We start from the raw sequence: 24,640 nt of genomic DNA, 5'->3' as shown, positions 1-24,640 counted from the left end.
ACACCTCGTGATGCCAAAGTGCAGTGGAATCATGTTGCACTGTTCTCCAGGCAATCTGGGGCCTCCTACGTCTCCACTGACCTACCCTGCGTGGCACAGGAGAAGCAGGCTCTGTAGCTGCTGTTTGTCAGGAGAGAAGGCCATTTCTGCCAACATTTTGCAGAAGAGGATGCTGCTCTTGAAACAGACACCTGGGTGGGTGGAGCCTCCTGCTCACAGGTAACGAACTCATTCTGACAGCTGGACTCTTGTGTGATTCTTTCGGGAAATCTAGCCTGAGCAGGGAAAACAGACAAATCGATGGTCTGGGTGTCTCTCTTTTTGCCTTTTATTTTTCCTTTGGCAGGATCTAGGCACAGTATAAGTGATGTAACAACTGCAGGAAATAGATATTTATTCAGTCAAAAAACTATGATGTGTCTATGATGTCCCAGGCCAAGATCTCATGGTGCCTACATTGGCGTTTATTGCCGATCGTATGTTCCCATCTCCTCAACTACAACACAGAAAATGGCAGACAGGTGGACTAGACGACTGCCTTAATTTTTAAAAAATATTCTGCCTGGACAACGCTTAACCAAGTTAGCATCATTTAGAAATGAAGTATCATGTTGGTTAAATCACGTTCACTTCTACGGTAACTTTGACTCTTTACAAAGGTATCAACTACAGAAAAAAAAGACACCTTCAACATCCAAATAAGTAAACGCCTATCTCACTTCCTCATGGAAGAAATCTTCACGGCGACTCAACACCTCTATAGGCTGATTTTGGCCAGGAAGGGAGACAAAGAAAGGAGGGAATTGCTGGCCAAGCACTTGCCACATGCTTACCATGATCAAGCAGGTGATTTCATTTTATCCTTCCCCAAACGTGGACGGAAGGTGTTACCAGCCTTGTCTCATATAAGAAACAGAACTCAGATGGTTTAAGTCACTGTCTAAGAGTCAAGCAGCTAGTCACCAACAGAACAGAAACCAAATGCGAGTCTGTCTCATTCCATTTTCCTGAGTCACAGGATTGGGTCATGCGTGGATCCTAGCTTCCCTAGCGATTCCCAGAATAGCCCATGGCTTCCCTAGCGATTCCCAGAATAGCCCATGGCTATTCCCATGGTTTGGATAGCCATGATGATAAATGCCACCCTTCCAGTAATAAAAATGAGTATGTTAACCTCAGTTTGCTTAAGACAGGGAACTACTGTATGAAACATTACAAAAATATATTGGCATCCAAGTGGTTCACCTTTTAACACATTTTTGTTTTAGTTACCTACACTATTTACCTACAAGGAACCATTCTCTACACAAAACTAAATACAGCAAGTGTCACCTCACAACACAAAACGTACTTTACATGTTACATAATATGAATTATTTAATATGTGTATAAATACATACTCATATATTACATTTAAATTTCTGAATCTTTCCCCAAATGTCTCCTTTCTTCTACCAAATTCATCATTTTACCCATTTATTAACTGATATGATAAAGAAAAATTATTTTTATTAATCCTAAACTTAATAGCATTTTTTTTCTGCATATAAAAGAATATGTAAGCACCTGTAGGCAGAAGTAAAGGTGTGTCCTTTGTTTACTGTTAACCCATTGTGGGGAGACCACTGGAGTTGGCCCTTTCTGACCATTCATTCATTCATTAAACAAATATTTACTGAAAGCTCAGTCTGTGTCAGACATACGCTCGATACTGAGGACAAAATGGGAGGACATGCTGAGGACAACATGGGCAAACAACCAATGTAGAAATTATGCTTTCCAAATTATCCTGTTTGGGTAATGTAAGTGGCTCTTCTCAGACAGAACAGGGTGCTGAACAGGTGGAATCTTGTATTGCTATATTCCCACTTCCTGGAGTTCCTCAGGAAGCTCTTTCCCTTCAAAGGCTGAGTTGGTCCTGCAGTGTGCACTGACCCTGAAAGGACACTTGGGGCCATCAGCTGAGTTCTTAAGGTTGGACCACTCTCTAGGAATGCTGATAAGAGCAATGAAAAGATAAGGGATCAGTCTCAAAAACAATCCTAGAGATTGTGAACACCTGACCATCAATCATGGTGAGCTTGTGGGAGCCTAAAGACCCTCATTTTCAGGACAATGAAGGCTCAGAAGATCAGGCGCAGGCAGAAGGGCACCAGAGGGAGGGGCAGGACTTTTCCCGCCTGCTGCTGCTGGACAAATCACTTCCCGTCTTATCTTTTAAGTGAGGTGTTTGGACCAGGCCATCTCCAGGGCTCCTCCCAGCTCTAATATTCTATGATCTCCCTGAATTGAGAAAGGGATAAAATTAAAATATCAATAAATATAAACACAACCAAAGAGCAGCCAGAGCTTCCAGGAGGACTCCTCTGACTTAGGAAGGGGACGAGGGGACACTTCAGATACTCAGTGGTTCACTGAACAGTGCCAAATGTCTATTCAACAACCGTACATGAGTGGGCCAGGACTCTTGGTCATTTACCATGTAGCAAGTCTTCCTTTATCTGGGGAACATGTGTTGCTAGGGGTCCTTGGTACTATAAGCCTTGGATCATTCCATTCCCAGGAGACAGAAACAGTGAGAAGAAACAAAATCATGAGGTATTCTTCAGTCATTTTTTTATCATGTTAATGTCTTAAGAATTTTTGCATGATGGCTACATAGAAATACTTCTAAGAGTCAAGAGAAGAAGGTAGGCTTTCAGGGTCCCAACTGAGAAGAGAAGATTGCACTTGGATGCCACCACTGTCGATCATCAGGAAGAGGTAGGACACTTTAGTACAAAGAAGCAGTAACCAAGTTGTGTCCATGCAGCTTAACCATAGATCAGCCTATTAGTAGTAGTATCAGTATATTACTGCCACGCCCACCGAAGGAAAAGCAGCTCAGATGGATGAAGGAATTCACCCCAGCAGAGTATTGAGAAACCAGTGTTTCTCAACTAATGTCTGATATTTCTTAATGACATCTTGATTAGCAAAGAAAAAAAGAGACTTTGTTAGAAAATTCTTTGACTTGGTGTCAAAAGTTTAGGACCCCAAGAAACAGTGCCCTGCTCAGGTAGAAAGGAGACAACACAAATGAGGCTGTTTTTAATGTTGGAGGGACCACAGGTAGAACTAGAGGCTTCAGGAGTGTTCTTTCACATTCCCAAGAATGTATGGAATGCATATATCCAATTAGCTGTATTTTTCAATCCTCAACAGGGCTGAGGATATACTGCCCCAGATGACAGCTGCACAGCATAATGAGAAGAGAGATGTTCTAGACCTAGGGGTTATGGGATGGGTGGGGAGGGGAAGCTGGTGGTGCCAGAAGGAAGCAGAGCTGAAGTAGAAATGGACAAAAAACTTACTAGAACAGGGACACAGTGGATTTAAGCCTATCCCATGTAGGAGAGAGGCAACTTGCTGTTTTCCTGAAATATGCTGTTAGACCAGCTTTGACTGTTTGTGTACAGTTTGAAGTTTCATGTAAGGTAAGCATTGTTAATATATATATAATATATGTATACACATATATACACATATATATGCCCAATACATATATATTCATGCAAAGATTTATAAATGTTGATGGTCACAGCAATATGATTTACAGCTGGGAGCTAGTGGAGGGAAACAACTGAATGCCATCCACTGGGGATAGCATAAGAGGTTTTTAACCATTTTTGTGTCGTGGACTCCTCTGGCAGTTGGTAAATCATGTGGCATCCTTCTCAGAAAAATATTTTAGGAGCAAAAAATAAAATAATTGGATTACAAAGGGAACTGATCTATCCATGGACCCCTTCGGGGCCTGTAGACCCCACATTAAGAACCCCTGGAACTCAAGGATGGCTGACCAGCAGCAGGCCATACCACACAGCCTTTCCACGTGATGCTGAAGAGAGACACTGGAGGGCTGAGAGATGTTTCCGAGACACCGGTGAGTGGAAAACATCACTGAGTACCAGATGGCCATGTGTGGATAGTGTATGTCTAGGGTAGAGCTTCTCCAAGCGTAGGCCCCAGAACCGGGAGCTTCAGCTGAACCTGGGCGCCGCTTAGAACGGTAACTCTCAGGCGCTACTCCAGACTTACGGAAACCAAATCTTGGGGGTGAGGCCCAGAAACCTGTGTTTTCACAAATCTGTATGTACTTCAAAGGCTGAGAAGCACTGTCCTGGGATGTCAACAGTGGTTTGCTCAAGTAGGGGAACTGGGGAGATTTTTCTACTGTTAAATATGTGTTTTTTCTTCAAAGTTTTTACATGAACATCTATTATTCTTATAATAAGGGGAAAAAGTTACTAAAAAAAAGATAAGACAGATTTATTCTATGGTATGTTAGGAATGATTTCCAGACGCAAGTAACAAAATAAAAGCACCGGGCTTCCCTGGTGGCGCAGTGGTTGAGAATCTGCCTGCCAATGCAGGGGACACGGGTTCGAGCCCTGGTCTGGGAAGATCCCACATGCCACGGAGCAACTGGGCCCGTGAGCCACAATTACTGAGCCTGTGCGTCTGGAGCCCGTGCTCCACAACAAGAGAGGCCGCGATAGTGAGAGGCCCACGCACCGCGATGAAGAGTGGCCCCCACTTGCCACAACTAGAGAAAGCCCTCGCACAGAAACGAAGACCCAACACAGCCATAAATAAATAAATTAATTAATTAATTAAAAAAAAAATATATATAGGCTTTAGCCCAGCATTGCCCAATAGAAATATAACACGAGCCATATAAATAAGTTAAAATTTTCTGGTAGCTACATTAAAAAAAGTAAAAAAAAAAAAACACCAAAAAAACATGAGATTAATTTTAGTCATAGCAATATATCCAAAATAATTTTATTGCAACATGACATCTACATGAGGATTATTAATGAGATACATTCCATTAAAATCCTAACTTACATCTCAATTTGGATGTTATATTTTCAACAAAAATATTTAATCTGTATTTAGATTAAAATTTACAAGATAGAGTCAATATCTTGTAATAACCCATAATGCAAAATAATCTGAAAAAATATATATATATGTATAACTGAATCACTTGGCTGTTCCCCTGAAACTAACACTATATTATAAATCAACTATACTTCAATTAAAAAAAATTTACAGTTGAAAAGTCAGATTTACATGCAAGTTGTTCCAATAATTGGATCAAGCAGTAGTTTTTAAGTTTAAATTAAAATTAGTTAAAATTTAATAAAGCGCAAAAATCCAGTTCCTCAATCACACTCGCTACATTTCAAGTGCTCAACAGCCACATGCGGTTAGAGGCTGCCATGCTGGACAGAGTAGACGCGGAACTTTCTTCAGTGATGCAAATGTGCCATGGGATGTACAACCTTAGAATGTAAATGGGGTGGCCATTTACATGAGTGAGGATGAAGAGGGCGTGTCCCAGAAAGAGGGAAGAGTTCAAAGTCATGGAAATATGAAATGCGTATGTACAACTAGGGTTGCTGAATGTAGAAATAAATTCTGCTGGTCATCTCACCAAGAAAATTTTGAGCACTGAGCTTCTGGACATCTTAGATCACCTATATTCAAATTTCTCTCCTATACAACAACAAATGGTAACTTTTAGTCACTGAATAAAACTGCTACTTGTTTGAAAATGGGGAAATGAAACAGATATAAATTTTTGAGAAGAGGCATGTAGTTAGACTTGAATAAAAGGTGTGAAAAAATGGATTTTAAAAGGCTGATGAAGATTATATAAAATAAATCAGGCAATAGAATGGAGCAAGGTACCCTAAGTCTACATTTCAGTAGAAAGGTGAGATGGAGCAGTGCTCGATGGGGATGGATTTAGTATCAGCTTTCTGGTCCAGCTTCTGGGGATGCAGCTTGGCACCCAAGGGTTCACAAAGTGTTGCAAAGGATTATTAAATGGAGTAAAGCAAATTTAATCCCAAGGCCATAAGACTCCTTAGCACCTGTTTGCATAGGTGGGCATAAAGGGGAGATACAGAGTTCTTGGATGTGGGGAGACCTCTAACCATGGTATACGTCCAGAACTCTGAGAAATATTTAGGACCTGCCGTAAATTGTCTTCAGGTGTGACTTACATTCATGACACAATCAAAGCGGAGTCCTGGTTGAGTGGTTTTCATGATTTGGTCTAATGATCTATGTTGATTCCGTTTATGAAGAGCACGTGGTCCCATTACGTATTTATTCCATCCTGGGTTAAATATGTCCTTCTAAAGGCCCATTCTACCAATTTATAGGGGATATAAAAAAAGGAATTTCAGTAAAATGTACTTTCATTGGTTTTGATGAAAAGGGTTTGTGATGAAAATAGAATCTCTAACAAGCATTTCATAAATGACTTGTCTTTCAAACTTAATATAAAACAGAATAAAATACATCTCCAAAAGACCTCCTTGCTGCCTCACAGATTTAAAGTCCCCTGCTCTCAATCAACTCAAAAATCTCTACAGACGCAATCAAATATTTATCAGTGAAAATTGGTAAAACTGAGAAATTATTTATGGCCCAAATTTTGAAATAGTCATACATTGAAGGGGGAGGAAGAAAAAAAAAAAAAAGGTTATGTTGGGAACTACACATTTCTCTCTAGGGCACATACTCCCAGACCCTTCCTTGCTGTCTAGAATTCAAAAATGGGAAGGAAATCACAGGTTTGAGGAAATGTGTTCACAGCTGGGTGTTTTACCCTTTTTTCAGAAACATTGAGAGATATGATGGAAAACCAGCTCCCAAATTCTAATAATTTAGCTACTTACCAACTAATTATTTTGCAGATAGATAAAATATGCATATGTCAAAACTTTGCCTAATACCTAGAGCTGCCTGCGTAGCTTTTTAGTGAATATGCAATTCTAGGTGACATGGCCTTCAACTGTGAAAAACCTCCCACGGGGGTGACTTCGCTGCAACACCTTGCTTTTGATATCGTTACCCTTTAGTATACGGGTCTTCTTTCTTTAAAGAAATTCAAATTGTGATAAAATATGACAAAAAAGAAAATAAAGAGACAAATACTTGGTCTCCATTCACCATCCTGAATTGTAAGACAAAGTACTTTCGTGCCAACATGCCAGCTCTTCCGCCTTTTATAATAATTTTATATTTAAACTTAATTTTTCCCAACATTGTATTATGAAATTTCCAAACACGTAGGAAAGTTGAAAGAAGTTCACAGTGATCAACTGTGCTCATCACCTAGATTCCACCATTAACATTTTGCTCTACTTGCTTTGTCATATATCTATCCATTGATCCACCCCTCTAACCATCTTATTTCTTGGTACATTTCAAGGAATTAAACTTAGTTTTAATGATATTTTAAAAAAGTAATTTTCACCAAGGACATTTTCACTCCATGGAAGAGAATTCTCAGGTTGCACTCAGTAGCCCTGAGCATACTGGTTAAGAGTGCAGACTGTGAAATCTCAAAGAGGTGGCACAAAGCGTGCCTCTGCAGTTAAGTGTGTGACTTCGGACAGGTTACACTGTCCCTCTGAGTCTCATTACCCTCATTTGGCACCTTTTTGGAAGATGATCCTCGTGGGGTTGTTATTATGAAAACTCAACATAATAGATGAAAAGTGCTTACACTTTACTGTGACAAATAAAGAATTTGTGATGATTTTTTCTACTCTTCTCTAATCCTGTGAGATCAAGGACTCTGTTTCCTTTGCCATTAAATCAGCCCCTTGCACAGTGCCTTGTAAATAGCAGAGGCTGCATATATACTTATTGATATGAATTGGGTTAAATTTCAGAGGTTTTCCCTCCTGGGATGAAACAAGTACTTATTATTGGAAAGAGGCAAGTGCAGTGGCTTCAAAGGCACGAGGCATAAGAAAGTTAGTTGAGGAAACGAGCTGCGAGCAGGGGATGAGACAAAGAGAAAAAATCTGGCCTGCAAAGCAACAGTGTTTATATCAAGTTTAGTGATAGAGCAGAATTCATCAGTGCCCAGTCCCAGGCCCTTGCACCTCACCTTTCCAGTGCACACTGGCCGCCATGATGCCTAAAGGCTCTCCCGCAAGCCTCAGAAGGCCATTGTGCCTGTGCACAGAACACAGGGCATGATGGATGTGCTGGGGAGTTTAGACTTCTGGGAGCAGCCCTCAACCAGGATAGGGCTGGTATATTAATACCCCAGCTCCCTCCTCCGTGGACAGGATAACCCAAGAGTGTGTCTTACACCATTTTCTAGCCTTTCTCTGTGGGATTACAATCCAGTCACCCACAGTGGTAAACAGGCCTCTCAACTGGCTGTTTCCCCTTTCCTGCTTCACTCCTTCACTCCCTTACCAGTATTACTGGTATAGAAATTACCTGCATTTGAATTCTTGTCTCAGGGAACCCAAAGTAAGACAACTGTCTTTATGCCCACAGAATCTCTTCTTCAAATGGCATTCTACACTGAAATCTGATATGTAATATTTATAAGATTAGAGCTGCCTGACTCGCAGAGTCTGGGTGGATGGGAGCGGCGACGTGTGGAGGCCAGAGCCCTGCCTCCTGGGTCTCTTTTCCCTTCTCCCAGCCTCCCCAGCACTCAGTGAAGACTCCTATATCTTCTCACAGCTTGACAGAGCCTTGCTTGTCAGCTACAGGCAGAGTTGATTAGGATATGATATAAGATATAAAGAGAAGAATAAGAGGAATGAATAAAAACAAGCAGAGACAAAGAGGAAAATATGTTCCTTCAAAGGCCTAAGAAGCATGGACAAACACATAATTTTTGCAAGGCAGTGCAGTTATTCTGTAAAAGCCATCGGGAGGTTTGGGAGGCTTTCACACCATTATGATGTTAGTAGACTACTGCACTTAGAAAAGCTGTTGTTTGTAGAGAACCCAGGTTGAAACCCAGGGTTGAACCCAGGTGGGCAGTACATAGGGGCTAAGGAGAGAGAAGTCTTCAGCTTGAAAAACAAATTGTGTTCTGAGGCTGTAACAAGAAACCATGCAGAAGAATGTCCTTAGTTAGCTGCATACTTATTGATCCATTATGTATCTCAAGGAAAGAACCTTGTGAAAACTCCCTAAATATACTGAGGGGGGACAAATGTATGGGGTTGGAGGAAGCTTTAGGATGACCACATAATTTATTGTCCAAAGCTGGACAAGTGTAAGGGGAAAGGTGGTGTTCATAATAATTATGCCAGGACAACCAAATTTCCAGGCAAGTGAGTTGTGATAATTCACCCTTGTTGTAAACTAATTAATAGAATTGAAATTCCAATACTGAAGGTATTATAGTTTAGTGGTAGGCAGGGGAGGAGAAAGTATTTTAGGTCAGACCTCCGTAAACTTGAGTGTGCATCAGAATCACCTGGGATCTCCTAAAAAATGCTGGTGCTTGGTCTTCACCCCCTGACCAACCGAGTCAATTTCTGAGGGTGGAGAGTGGCATCTGTATTTTAACTGCCCCAGGTGATTCTGATGCACAGCGAGGGCTGAAAACACCAAGCGTACATGAAGGAGACCTGCAGAACAAGGGTGCAACTTGTGTCTCAAACTGTCTGGGGGCAGAGTCTTGCAGACTTGAGGACTCTGGCCCCTTGGCGAGTGCTACCCTTGGCTTCAGGGAAACCTACACAAAGGCCATGTCAGAGGCTAGGGCTGTCCAAAGGGCCAGGGCACGTCAGCCGTACCACTGTCCTCTCAGAACAGCGCCGCTTCCCTTTGCATCATATCCTGGAAACCTGGCAAGATTTTGCATCTTTGGTACAGTGATAGTTTAAAATCATAAATATGGTTATTATCAGGATATTGGATTATTAATGTTTCTAATTTCCAATAGATTTCTAAGAGTCCAAGTCACACTAACGTCTTGCCCGGGTCACTAGAAAACCTTTCTCTTGGCTGTTTCTTTGTGTCCACTCCTCCCTACCACTCTGCTGCCACAGATTGTTCCCTACAAGGCAGCCAGAGGGACCTTTCAAAAGGTCCAGACACACACACACACACACACACACACACACACACACACACACACACACACACCTGGGAGACTTTCCAGTGGTTTCTGGCTGCATGCACGATGAAAATCCTATTCATCACCATGGTCTCCAAGACCCATGTGACAGGCCCACTTCTCTGACTTCAACTCTTATCACTCTTTTCCTTGTTCACTACATTGCAGCCAACCAGGCATTTTGCTAGTCAAATCCACCTCATTCTTTCGCACCTCCAGGCCTTTGCACACGCAGTTCCCTCTGCCAAGAATATGGTTTTCCCGATCTCCCCTTGGCTATCCCTTTCTCATTCTTCCCGCCCCCACTCAAACGTCAGGGACACGACCCAGCTGCTCCCAGTCATTTGCGTCAAGATTCCCTCCTCCCTCTACACCCTGGTCCTGCCATTTACTCTTCTTCACATCACCCCGTGTCTGTTACTCACAGCATTTGTTATCCTCTGCAGTTTTCTCATTTCTTTACTCATTGAAAAAAACTATCTCCCCACTAGAACACAAGCTCTATAACAATAGGGGCTTGTATGCTTGTTCACACCTCCGCTAAACCGATCTCAATCTTGGAGTCTGGCATATAACAGGTGCTCCTTGTTGATTCAGTGAATAGATAAACAATCCAATAGCACCAGCCATTCAGATCATCCACTCAGCTAACCACCATTGTTCAAATTCCGAGATCATTGAAAAATACGAACTGGTTAAAATTCGATTCTCCATGTCGGCTTTCCTATGGGGAGAGGATGTGCTGACCAGGCAACAGCAGTATTTCTGCCTATTTAACAGTGACTATTTCTTCCTGGAAAAGTTGTTTCTCTGATTCATTTGACAGTCTTTCTGGATCTGGTTAGTATGGTTTAGTTCCTTTGATCTAGTTTTGTTTTTAGAGAGCTGACCCAGTGGTGCTCCTGGACCTACACATTTGAAAACTAGGATCTAAATAAAAGGACACATATCATCATCCTGGTATACTAAGGGGACTTACCTGGCTGATGGCCTGGGCATCATCTACAAAAGCAGTGCGTCTATTTCTTAACCAATGACATCCTCATATCACAACTCTTACATTATTATCTACCATGTAGATCTCAAAATCATGACAAAGGTGTTGTTGTGTTGTTTTTTTTTTTGTAAATTCCCTTTTTCATGACCTTTGACATTCTTTTCTTGGCAAAAACTTTTGGCCTCTTACCATAGAGGATCTGAGGCCAATTCCTGCTGGTCGCCAAGCCAGTCAGAGTCAGCTTGTCTCGTGTATGCTCATCTCGCAATAAAAACATGGTTTAGCAGTTTTCTTTTGTCTGACTTACCTTGCCAACATCTCTTGGGAAAGGTTGTCGCTGATTCTCTGGAATTAAAATGGGAGATACCACAATGGACCTCTTTTGTCTTGGGACAGGAGAAGTTCTTTCAAATTTAAATATATCCTAAAAGAGAAAAAACAAATCAATTGACTAAAATCCCCCACGGAGAAGATGTATCAGTCTGCTCTGAGATATGGCTCCTTTGTTGTGAAAGCATACAGCTGTTTGGACATTGTTAATTTTATTCTATCAAACCTCATTAGCGTTAGCAAGTACATCATTAGAATTATACTAAAGCTGACATTGTGATTCACAATGACTATCATTAAGCTGTTTAATCCCATCTTCTGAATCATTCTATTCACAATGTCAGTCTTTTTTCATACATCCTTCCATGCTTGTGTATTCCCATTCTTAATCTGTCAAGTGAGGAGATTACTTGGCTGGTCACTAACCCACAGAACTCGCTGGATACAAGTGACTCTCCTCACGGCCAAATGCAAGGTCCTCACAATCACAAATGAATAGGGATGAGGGGCAATCACAGCATTCCAAACACAATGTTCCATAATGTCAGGCATTATGGAGACTCTTAGTCAATGTTCTGTCAAAGTCTGTTTGCTATTATTAGTGGGTCCACTACTGGAACTCACTCCCCACGCAGTATGTCCCAAACTGCAATCATTGGAACAGCACTGTGAGAATTTCTGTCTTATCTGTAATTCACCTTTTTAATTAAATAAATGGATGCAAAAAGGGAAACTCTGTGTCATTATTTTAAATATAGTACCAGTATGGCTTCTCATAAAAAGTACGAAAACATAAAAATAAACAATGAGATCAATGATGTTATTAAATTTGAGCTGGAAACTTAGGTGGGTGGAAAGTTTCCTCTTTTGGAAAGGGAGATAAGAAAAGGCTACAGGGGTGTTAAAGGGTTGTTAGCACTGAGCTGAGACTTTCTCCTTGACCCAATCAGAGGACTGAAAGAGAATTAAAAATGGGATATCATTTTCAATATATAAACCAATCACATTCAATACCACACACTAGAATTATCTGAGGTACCACCAAAAGCAAGCATCTCAAACTCTGGACAATAAGTTCCTATGAAAATCATGTGGCAAATTATATTTAAACACCATCACTGACCCATGCTCCATAAAAGTGTGTGCATGTACATGTATATATATGTTATAGGACAGTGATATAGTTTTATACATATATAATAGTTTTATTTTTATTATTTTAAAAAATATTTACTTATTTATTTGGCTGCAGCGGGTCTTAGTTGTGGCACATGGGATCTTTAGTTGCGGCATGAGGCATCTTTAGCTGCAGCATGCGGGATTTAGTTCCCTGACCAGGGATCGAACCCAGACCCCCCCGCACTGGGAGCGCAGAGTCTTAACGACTGGACCACCAGGGAAGTCCCAATATATAATAATTTTAAAGGAAACTCTATATAAGAAAAGTCAAGTAGGAAACAAGACCAGAGAAGGCTATGAAAATGTATATAAATAGTCTTTCTCTTGATTTTGGTCAGATTGTAAACTGATGTTATTCTTGTGGAAAGTAATCAGGCAGCATTTATTTATCAAGAACCTTACAAGTGTACATATCCCTTCACTCCATAAGTTCACTCCTAGGAGTACATCCAAATGCTAAATTCAGAAGAGGAAAAAACTGAAAGCAGGAAGATGTTTAGTGAGACATTATTTAAAAAGAGCAAAAATGGCAAACCACCTGAATGTTCAATTGCAGGAGAAGGTTAAATTTGGGTCCATCAGCAGGAGACACTCTTAGGCAGTCACCAATAAGGTAGCTGTGAAGACCATGTTCTAACCACTATGATCATCATTTGACTGCTTCCACTATCACAACCACAAACTATTATAATAACAACAATTTATTAAACATGTGTTGGGCCATGTGCTAGGCACTTTACATGTGTCTTTGCTAATATTTGCAATAAACTTCTCAAGTAAATCCTAGCCCTCCTTAACCAATGAGGAATGTTAAGCTCTGAGAGGTTATATAAATTGCTGCAATTCACCTAGTTAGCTGAGAGAATATGTAAGATAATATGTGTAGGAAAATACAAAATACCATATTGGTTGCCCTCTACTTTATATAAACTATACTGAACATAGAAGAATAATATTCAAAACCTCAATGAATAAGTCCAAATAAAAGACTGCTTGGGGACTTCCCTGGTGGCACAGTGGTTAAGAATCTGCCTGCTAATGCAAGGGACATGGGTTCGAGCCCTGGTCCGGGAAGATCCCACATGCCATGGAGCAACTAAGCCTGTGCGCCACAACTACTGAAGCCCATGTGCCTAGAGCCTGTTCTCCGCAACAAGAGAAGCCACCACAATGAGAAGCCCGTGGACCGCATCGAAGAGTAGCCCCCGCTTGCCGCAACTAGAGAAAGCCCGCATGCAGTAACGAAGACCCACAGCAGCCAAAAATAAAATATAAATAAATTAATTAATTAAAAAAAAAAGACTGCTTGGTTTCTAAGAAGAGCAAAGACTCAATATTCAAGCAAAGACAGAAGACTGGAGTGTGTAAAAGACAGTGAAAAGAAAGAATCAGAAGCGTTAAAATGACAAAAAACCAACCAACAGGGGCTTCCCTGGTGGTGCAGTGGTTGAGAGTCTGCCTGCCACTGCAGGGGACACGGGTTTGAGCCCTGGTCCAGAAGGACCCCACATGCCGCAGAGCAGCTAGGCCCGTGTGCCACAACTGCTGAGCTTGCACTCTGGAGCCCATGAGCCACAACTACTGAGCCCATGTGTCACAACTGCTGAAGCCTGTGCGCCTAGAGCCTGTGCTCTGCAATGGGAGAAGCCACTGCAATGAGACACCTGCGCACCACAACGAGGAGGGGCCCCAGCTCACTGCAACTAGAGAAAGCCCGCACAGCAATGGAGACCCAACATAGCCAAAAATAAATAAATAAGATAAATTAAAAAAAAAAAACAAACCCAACCAACACACCAGCCAAATAAATAAATAAATAACCCAACCCCAACCATGTAGAAAACAGCAGAGAAAGAAAGAGAGAATGGGACAGTGAGAAGACAATGAAAAACAGGGTGGATTACATCCGTAAAACACTGATGTATAACATCTGTAAAGATTCTGTTGGCTTATTAGGGAATATGAAAAGAACAGAAAACATGTAAAATACGTGCAATATACGAATCTTATTTACAATAAAAAAAATCTTGAAGCTTGTATAAGGGAAAGTCTAGGAAAGCACTTTGAAAAGATTTAAAGTCCTATACAAATGTAAGGGATTGGTGATTCTGCTCTATAATAGAGCAAAAGTAGGTTTCCATTCATTATGACGATATATGTGAACATGTATGTAAAGTAATGAAAAGCATACTCACTGTCAGTAACAAACATTCCATTGTTTGCAGTACAGAACTTATTTGTGTTTGCAAGCCTGTGAATGGGTGACAGGTGACCAGAGTTCCTGAGTCCCCATTTCTACCTCTGGTGTCCTCCCAGCTTACCAGCTACTAAAGCCCACATTGCCAATCCATTTCCTTCACCCTCATATCCCAGCAGCTTGGTAAGAAGGACACCTGTGTAAACCCCTGGCTCTACAGTACCTTGGAAGAGAAGCAGGAGGCTCTGAGTCTCAGGATAGGAAACGGCATCTGGAAGGGAGGGGGTGGAGGTAGAGTGACCAACTGTAGAGAGGCCTCCATGTGCATAGGACTCTCTGAGCCCACCATGGTGGGCAGGACTGGGGCATCCTTTTTCTTCCAACTCAACGTTTTTTGTGTTACAATGGCAGGGACCTCAATAAAAAATTGGTCCATGACTGTGATTCTATGTCTGTGGCTCCACTTCTGTCTTTTGTGATTTATGTGTGTATCTATTAACTACGTGTTTGAGGACAGATGTCTACCTTTGGTCAGGTCTGTGGTAATGAGTTTGTCTGTGTGCTCTGAAGCCAAGTGCTTCTCTGTGACTGGGGCCATGGAGGAGCCATAGCATCTAATTTGACTGACAAATACCATATGCACATCTAGGCACGTGTGTGTGTGTTTGTATCTGTCAATCTATCACGTGAAGCCTTTGAATGCACCAGGATGTGGCCGTAACCTCAAGGTAAGACAAGATAGAAGCAGTGAGGTTTAAAAGTATGTGACTAATTCAAGAGATGTTTACAGAAGAAGAGACCGAGGTGTGGGAAAGAACAGAGCATCAGGCTAAAGAAGAAGCTGTGTGAGGACTCCCTGTCTTCTGGTGTTGCCATTACCAAGTGAGAAGTAAAATATTGCCTGCTATTATCAGTAAAGAAAGGATCTAGCCAGCACATTACAGCTGCCTGGACGGTGCAGCCCGAGGAAACTCTGGATGAGAAAACACAGGATGCTGGCCCCAGATGGCTGAGGTGCGTATCGAAGGAATGATTTCAGTGAGCCCAGACTCTTGCATCTTCCCCTACATAGAAAAGTGCTAAATTCCTTAACTTGAGATATCTAGTTTTCTTTTATTAACAGTAACCTTTTGTTCCGACTACCCGGTGTTGTTGAAAAACCTCCTCTATATACTGGCTTCCCCCCCTTCCTCCTCTGAACAGTTTTCTCAGCCTATATCTGAGATGCTGTCTCTGGGCTTGAAGTCCTACGAATGTTCACCATATAAAACATAACTTTCAACTTTTAAGTTGGGCATCTTTTTTTTTCAGCTGACACAAGATAGTGGGTAAATAGGAAAAAGGCAGTTCTGGGCACAGATGATGGGTGTTGTGACTTCGAGGGCAGCCAACATAGTTTTCTAGAGGGTGTACAAGAAGTTGCATTCAGGAGGGAGAGATGAATGAGGACAAGAAATGTTATGATCGCCCACGTACAAGAGGAGCTAGACGTGACGGAGGAGCTGACGCCACCCAGATGATGTGGACAGGGAAAAGGGAGGAACTCAATCATCCAGTGAGCTTCTAGAAGGCCAGCAAAGGTCACAGGAAGGTTAGCTGGCAAAAGGAAGAAAACCAAAAGGACAAAGAGATGAGGATTTCAAAAAGGAGAGCGTGCACGGCCGTATCACACAACGCAGGCGTCCCCTCCAGCAGGCCGAACACTACGAGGAGGCTGTTGGGTTGACGATGAGCAGGTAATTGATGACTTCGGGAAGACAATTTTAAGAGTGCGTTAGGGTCCAGGGTCAGAGGAACCAAAGAGAAGCGAGGGCTTTGGTGAGGAAGGAAAGAAGTTGGAAGAAGTTGGAAGTCTGTCAGCTCAAGGGGAGACCAGGAAGGTGCTGGGCTGAGAGGCGGGGGTCAGAGGAAGGCAGCCATAGCGTTGGGTGAAGGAAGACACAGAAGGGAGGTGACCCCAGAGGGAGGCGGATGTCTGCAGGAGGTGGGAAGGGAGTGGTCAGCAGCACAACCGGCCCCAGAGAGGAGACAGGGAGGGGTTTCAGGGGAATTTCTCATCTGCAAAGGACGGTAACCCTCCTGCGCTCTTGGTTATCAGAATGAAATGAGAAACGGCACCTGCAGGTGGTCTGCACCCTCCAAAGAGCAGCACAAAAGTGAAGGATGGTCTTATTCATACCAGGACAGCGGATGTGAGGAAATGAAGACAAGCCACTCGGTGCCTTTTAGGAGTGAGTAATTCAGCTGTGGGTGGCCTGAGGCCAGATCTTAAACAGACACTTGCAGACACGCAGCCATCTCCAGATTTCTAGACTACTGGACACATGCACACTGACATCAAAGTTCTCTCTCACCAAACACAAACACTCATGCACTCGTGCACGTGTACACACTCAGAATCCATCTGATAGGGTCACACGCATACACTGACACACACACACTCATTAACAGATGCACATGCAACAGACACACATCACAGGCCTAGACCCAAGGACACATACAACACACCTTCCCCCTGCAAACCAACACAGTTCCCTCAGCCACAAGAACACACACACAGACACACACAGACACAGGCGCGCACACACACACGCACACACACGCACACACACACACACGGGGCGTGCAGAGGAAAGTGCGCGACTAGCCCTGCGCCTTCAGTCGGTGACCAATGATCCATTCACGTCTTTGAGCCTGGAAAAGCCGGAGGCTTGCAGGAGCCTCATGCAATCTTGCTTAAGTCAAAGGGCAGAACTCTGTCCTCTGGCAGACTCACTCATGCGGCATTTTACTACAGGGAATTGTCACCCTTACGTAAATATCTCTTGTCTCCTGTGGGCTGACTGGGGCCTGTGTCTTTCTGTCGAAGGGTATTGGGGTTTACAACCTCATTTGCTTTCCTCCCTGATTCTCAATCTCAGGAGAAATTGGCAGTGCATTAAAAGCAAGTTTCATGCTACCTGGGGGTGTCACATCACACAGCCCCAAAGAGCACCTTGGAAATAATGAGGAGGCCCCTGCGACTGTGAGGGACGGGGAGGGATTGGGGGTGGGAGGGGAGGATGGGGGCCAAGGGAAGGAGGAAGGCAGAAAGGATGAAGAACGTGACAAGGAGAGAAAGAGTGGATTTATTTTCATTCATTCATTTCTTCAAAAAATATCTGTGGATCCCTTCCTTCCTGCCAGGAGTAATTCTCGGCATCTGGGATAGTGCAGTGCCCGGGAGACAGAAGGTCCCTGCCCTCATGCAGCTCACATTCTAGAGGGAGGAGACAGACAGTGAACACGGTCCAGGAGAACAGATAGGCAGGGAGGGCTGACTGTGCACAGAGGAGGGGAGGCCGGGACGGGCCCCCTGGGAAGGCGGCCTTGGAGGATGAAGGAAGCAAGGAAGGCGCCCTGTGGCGGGACGAGGGGCCACCAGCAGCAGGAACAGACCCTGGCAAGTGTGAGCTGCAGGGAGGCCTGGCCTGGAAGAGCGGGGGAGACAGTCCAGGGAGCTGGTAAAGGGAATTCAGATCCTGGATGGCCAGCCACGTAGACTGCAGAGAGCACTTGGGCTTTTACTCTGCGGGAGATGTGAGTCATGGGAAGGTGTTTTGTTTGTTTATTCCTTTTTGTGGGAGGGTTTTAAGCTGAAGAATGACATGAACCCGCTTACAATTATATATATATCTATACACACACACACACACACACACACACACACACACACACACACATATATTTCATGTTGGCTGCCGTGTGAAGAATAGATTTTAAAGGTTAAAGTAAAGAAATATTTATCTGTTGGGTTTCTTCCTTTTTCCAAACCTGTCTTCACAGAGCACTGAGATTCCTCCTTAGATGCAAACCTGAGCTTTTGATCTGGGGAAAAGGGGAGTTGGGGGTCAACTTTCCCTGGCTGGAGTCCCTCTACCCTCGTTCCTTCCCACAGTATTTTTAATGTATTATCTAGGTACAATTTAAGTACCGTTACATTCATCCATCTTAAGAGTGCAATGCAATGATTATCAGGAAGTTTACAGAGTTGTGTGATCATCACCACAAACTAATTTTAGAACATTTCCATCAGCCTCCAAAGAAACCTCATGCGCATATGCTCACTCCCCCGTTCTAAGCCCCAGCCGCTGGCAACCATGAATCTACTTCCTGTCTGTACGCATTTGCCTTCTCCAGACATGTCATAAAAGGGAATCACAGTATGTTTTCACAGTATTTTCATGGACTCCGCCTCCACTTCATAGTTGCTTTGAAGACCATGAAGCAGAAAGGGATACAGTTAGTGGTCAGGGGTGTGTAAGGCCAGCCCGCGGCCTCCAGGTGCGACCATGCTCGGGGGCACCTGGAGTCCCAGCTGGCCCCGGGCTGGCTGAGAGCCCTGCTGTAATCGCAGCCCATGTCTCCTCAGTTCACCTCTTCCCACTGCCCCCTCCTGCTGCCCTCATCTCTGTGCGGATGCAGACACCCCTCCCCTTCTCCACACAGATCTCTGAGTCACAAGGTTTGTTCCCAGGGAACCCACCTAGGACACCGTCAAGGCAAGAGCTGTGCACAGTAGAGACTAACTGGGCTGGTGTCCCAGAAGTGAAGGGGAACAGAAAGGTTTGGGCCCAGACTGGTGTTCTACAGCTGGGACCACTCTCCATGTTTTGGCTGTCACTGTTCCCTCCCTCCCTCCACGTCCAGCTGAGGGCTGAAAAGTCTTCCAAGAGCCACTCCAAGAAAGTAGTGAGACTTGAGAGGAAAAGCCCTGCTTTCCTCACAGTGAACCCAAGGCCAGACAGCAGCTCGGGCCTGTCTTGCTACCTGTCAGAGGGTCTTCACGAGCCAACACCCAGAGGGGCAGCAAGTGGCCAGAGAACTCATGTGCGCCCGCCCTAGTTCATGTCTCTGCATCAGGTAATAAATGAGAGGGGCAGAGAACTCATGTGCGCCCGCCCTAGTTCATGTCTCTGCGTCAGGTAATAAATGAGAGGGGCAGAGAACTCATGTGCGCCCGCCCTAGTTCATGTCTCTGCGTCAGGTAATGAATGAGAGGGGCAGAGAACTCATGTGCGCCCGCCCTAGTTCATGTCTCTGCGTCAGGTAATGAATGAGAGGGGCAGAGAACTCATGTGCGCCCGCCCTAGTTCATGTCTCTGCGTCAGGTAATGAATGAGAGGGGCAGAGAACTCATGTGCGCCCGCCCTAGTTCATGTCTCTGCGTCAGGTAATGAATGAGAGGGGCAGAGAACTCATGTGCGCCCGCCCTAGTTCATGTCTCTGCGTCAGGTAATGAATGAGAGGGGCAGAGAACTCATGTGCGCCCGCCCTAGTTCATGTCTCTGCGTCAGGTAATGAATGAGAGGGGCAGAGAACTCATGTGCGCCCGCCCTAGTTCATGTCTCTGCGTCAGGTAATGAATGAGAGGGGCAGAGAACTCATGTGCGCCCACCCTAGTTCATGTCTCTGCGTCAGGTAATGAATGAGAGGGGCAGAGAACTCATGTGCGCCCGCCCTAGTTCATGTCTCTGCGTCAGGTAATAAATGAGAGGGGCAGAGAACTCATGTGCGCCCGCCCTAGTTCATGTCTCTGCGTCAGGTAATAAATGAGAGGGGCAAAGAGCAACACTTTTATAAAGAAGCCACAAGCCACTGCCTTTGTTCTCTCTCCAACTTCGTAACTTTTGGGCAAAATTATGTGCTAAGAGAAGTTATCTGAACAGGGAAAAGTGTCGTAGATGCTGGCAGCATCCCTCTGGCTGAAGCAGGGAGTGCAGGGAGGGCAGTGCCAGCTGAGACTTTTCAGCCTGGCCTGACTGTGGACAGTCTTGTAGATCATGTTGGGAAGGTCTGATGTGCTTCCCAGGCAGCGGGGAGCCTTTACTGGTTTCGTGCAAAGGTATGATGCTTTGGGTTTGAATTCCATGTCTGGTTGAAAGATCATGAGAATTATTCCTTTGATGAGTTTGAAGCCTGGGTTCTGGACTCAAGTCTGAAGGTCACAGCCTATTCCTTTCTTATCTTTCTAATCCTAAAATATACTTGGCATCCTGGCCCTGGACTCACTGAGTCTGCCAAAGGAAACACTGCTATTTAGTGAGTAGCTATTATGTGCCAGGCACTGTGCTAGGCACACTGTGACATTATCTCATTTAATACATCCAACAACCCACAGGTAGAACCACCATGCCTGTTTTCCTGAGGTTCGAAGATATAAGAGACTTATCCAAAGTCACTTAGCTCTTAAGTGAGAGATGGGAACGCAGGCCTCTGTGATCCCAGTGCCCCCTGATCCAAGCAGGATGCTACTGACCTCCCCAGGGCTGTGCGTGGAGAGAGCTCCTTACTCAAGTATAACTGGAGAATCACAAGTCTAACTTTCGCAGAGGACAGGTAGCAAATGTCAATCAGCCTCCGGCTAAAAGGAGCAGCTATACCTTTACTGCAGGGGGACAGTTTAATTGTCTGCAAATTCCTGCAAATGAATGGAGCAGCAGAAATCAATCTCCAATTTATTCCATTCTTGCAGCTGATCTCAATGTGCTGAAAGGTGCTGGGAGGAGGGTCCTGTGCTACTCAGTTCGCATTTCATATGCAATCAAATGCACCATTCAGCCAGCGTTGCTGTACCTGGGGTGAAATTTAAAGTTTGCTTTATTACCTCCTGGGGCTGAAGTTTGCCTACTTAAAAGACGAAACAGTCCACGAACACCAAACTTTCAGCGGCAAATTTAGGAAGTTGGAGGGCCAATATACTAAGTTTGCATCATTTCCAGCTATCTATTTTCCCAATATTCTGGAGGCCAAATGTCAGCTGACCTGAGTCATCTGTTGCAGGTTTACAGGACAGAGTTACGCTGACAATAAAATGGGGTGATATGGAAATTGTCCATTAGTATGGAAATGTGTATTATGGAGCTAATTTTTTTTAAAATTTTATTTATTTATTTATTTATTTATTTATTTATGGCTGTGTTGGGTCTTCGTTTCTGTGCGAGGGCCTTCTCCAGTTGCGGCAAGTGGGGACCACTCCTCATCGCGGTGCGCGGGCCTCTCACCATCGCGGCCTCTCCCGTTGAGGAGCACAGGCTCCAGACGCGCAGGCTCAGCAATTGTGGCTCACGGGCCTAGTCGCTCCGCGGCACGTGGGATCTTCCCAGACCAGGGCTCGAACCCGCGTCCCCCGCATTGGCAGGCAGACTCTCAACCACTGCGCCACCAGGGAAGCCCTATGGAGCTAATTTTAAAGCTGGGGTGGGGTGGGGAGATGATGGCTGGTGGACTCCTAGGGTGCGGTGAAGCCAATCTGCTATTGTAAATTATGCCACACCTGCTTTTCAAGGCCTGCTGGCATACAGCTGGGAGAAATGGGTGCAGACCACTGTTCCCGAGAGTCCCCAGGCACCATGGTTTTCCAGAAGTGACCACCAGTGACATCAGAAATGATTTCTCCAGTAATGAGTCACTATCAGGGGCTTTGGGGATGTCTGATCCAAAAACAAGAACCCTCACAGTGACGGTCCATAGCAGAGCATCTGAATGATTAGCACCAAAGAAGTAATAAATTCCCAATAAAAATAAATGTGACAGTCATTTCTGTTAAGTATGTTTAGGGTGGAAAAGAAATGGCTTTGGCCAAAGTAATCAACAGAGAAAAGAAGGTTTTACCAGAGGAGTTTGCAATTTGAGTGGTGACTCCAGAAGTTCTCTGTCCAGCAGCCAAATAGATCTTTTAAAACATTCTCCTTCCTCTCGTTAATGCCGTTATTTGCTTCCCCTTGCGAAAGGATGAAGCCACCAATGTTACCAAGGCCAGGGAGGGCCGGCAGATGTGGCTCCCAATGGCACTCCGGCTGCAGGTGCCCTCGTCGTCCTCCTGGCTGTGCTCCTGCAGCACGAGCCACCTCAGCGTCCTCAGGTGGCAAACGCTTGCTTCAGGGCCTTCCACCGACTGTTGCTTCTCATCATTCCTCCCTTCTTGTGCCTGGTTGACCCCCCGATCCAGCCATGTACTCCCAGCTCAAGCACCCCTTCTAGACTTCTTCAGTCTCTTTTGCTGGGGGGGTTGCCTGCGGCCCGCCCGTTACATCCAGAGCTCTTATTCAGCTTCTGATTAATCACACATCCATTCAGTGTTTATCAATGTCTGCCTTCCGCACAGGCTACCAGCTCCTTGAGGCCAGGCAGCACGTCTTCCTGGTTTGCTGCTGTGTCCCCTGGTTCCCAGTACAAGGCCAGGCATATAGCAGGTGTCCAAAAAGTATTTTTTAAATACTACTAGATAAAAAATATTATTAAATGAATATAGGGCTGTTGTAGAATTCGGATAATCCAGGTAATGGGCTTAGCATAGTGCCTGCTTCAGGGTATCTGCTCCATAGTTACGTCTGATAAGTACATGAATAAGATGCCTATGATTCCATGTTGATTTCCTCCTCAAGCCAAAAATAGCCTCTGTAACATGACAGACAATCACCACACTCTGTTTGGATTCTTTGACCCTGCAGTGTTTTGTGAAGTCACTGAGTCTATAGAAGTTTTTTAGAAAATTCACCCCTTGGACTGCCCAGCAGAAGACCATAGCTTTCTGGAAGAAATGACAATTGAGCTGAGACCTGAAGGCCAAGTGGGGTTCATCCAGGCAAACGAGGAGGAGAGAGAGTTCCTGGCCAGGGGAACAGCAAGTGAAAGGGCACAGAGGCAGAACATGGCAAAAGACCAGAAGGGCTGAAGCAGAGAGGGTAGGGCTCCAGAAGCTTTGGGAAGGGCTGGAAGGGGAGGAGAGGGCAGGCCTCTTCCATTCACATAGGACTGTTCTGAATCCTGAGGACCATGAGAAGCCCCTGAATGGTTTTAAGCAAAAGTCTGGGATCTGACCTTGTCTTTGACCTTGCCCTGTCAGAGCTGAGGGGCCACCCCCGCAGAACACATTTTCTTAAATAAACTTTCCTTCCTGATATTTGTTATCCTTACTTGAAAAGTTGGACTTAAAAATATAACACAAGTAAAACATCCTCCCCCCGCCCAGACATATTCTACCACTTACTCTAAAACGTCAATTTCCCCATGTTAGAACTGCTAGTTAAAAAATAAATAAATAAAACAAAAGCAAACGCTTTGGATGAAAATTTGCCAAATCACACTTCCAAGACGGAATTGCCTCCGAAATATTTCATGAATCTAGCAGCAGCAGTAACAACACAAATCAGGACTTGCTGGTTTCAATAGAGGTGAAAAATGTTTTAAACATATTTAGATTCTTTAGTTAGAGGTCCATTCAATCACATGTGATGGTAATGGGAATGTAACGGAGACAATTTTCCTTTATCTGCTCTGGCATTGATAAAATATTCATGTTAAAGAGCTACTTCTGAACACCTGGAGGCATCTTGCAGAGTGTTACAGATGGGCTTATTTTTCTAACACACATATGTAGTCCGGCCTCAACAGCTGTATTCATCGCAGTATGTATTCGGGATGCGTGAGCACGTAGCCCAGATCCCATGCTTTCTGGTTGGCATGAGCTCATAAATGTGTGATTGGCCTTCAAAGAAAGTGCCTGTTAGAAAACCCACATGTGGAAAAACAATGCTTTTCAATTCAGTGCGTACGTATTGGGTGTTCGTCAAGTGCTTTTCCAGTGGAAGTTTCACAGTTAATGACAGTGACTACCCTGTGGGTACCTCAAACACAACATGTCTTAAACCAAATTGAGTCCTGTCCTTGAATCCACTCTTGCCCAAACCCATAAGGTTTCCGGCTTCCCTTTTCTCAGCTGTTGAAGGGCTAGACGCTTATTTCCTATGGATGGTTTACTTCGTTTCCGCCATACCGCACTCCCAAGTGGTTGCCAGCTCCTACAGATTCCACCCAGGGGATTTTCCCTGGAATACATCCCCTCCTTCTCTAGGACCACGTTCCCTGACATGCTGTCTGCTCTCCTGTAGCCCACCTGCAGGTTCTTCGTGACTCATTGTTCCTTTTTATACAGGAGCCCCCTGGA

General features: G+C 44.3%; 1 protein-coding gene across 1 annotated transcript in view; it reads right to left on the bottom strand.

The window, feature by feature from the left end:
* Window positions 1-24,640, bottom strand: part of CDH13 (cadherin 13) — a 1,023,676-nt gene that overhangs the window by 555,063 nt on the left and 443,973 nt on the right. Inside the window, exon 4 of the mRNA XM_036832418.1 lies at window positions 11,254-11,370. Coding sequence (XP_036688313.1) covers window positions 11,254-11,370 — 117 coding nt within the window. The remainder of the gene's footprint in view (window positions 1-11,253; window positions 11,371-24,640) is intronic.

The sequence above is a fragment of the Balaenoptera musculus genome, chromosome 19, assembly GCF_009873245.2.
Source record: "Balaenoptera musculus isolate JJ_BM4_2016_0621 chromosome 19, mBalMus1.pri.v3, whole genome shotgun sequence".
NCBI lineage: Eukaryota > Metazoa > Chordata > Mammalia > Artiodactyla > Balaenopteridae > Balaenoptera > Balaenoptera musculus.
This window is presented reverse-complemented; position numbering and strand designations above follow the sequence as displayed.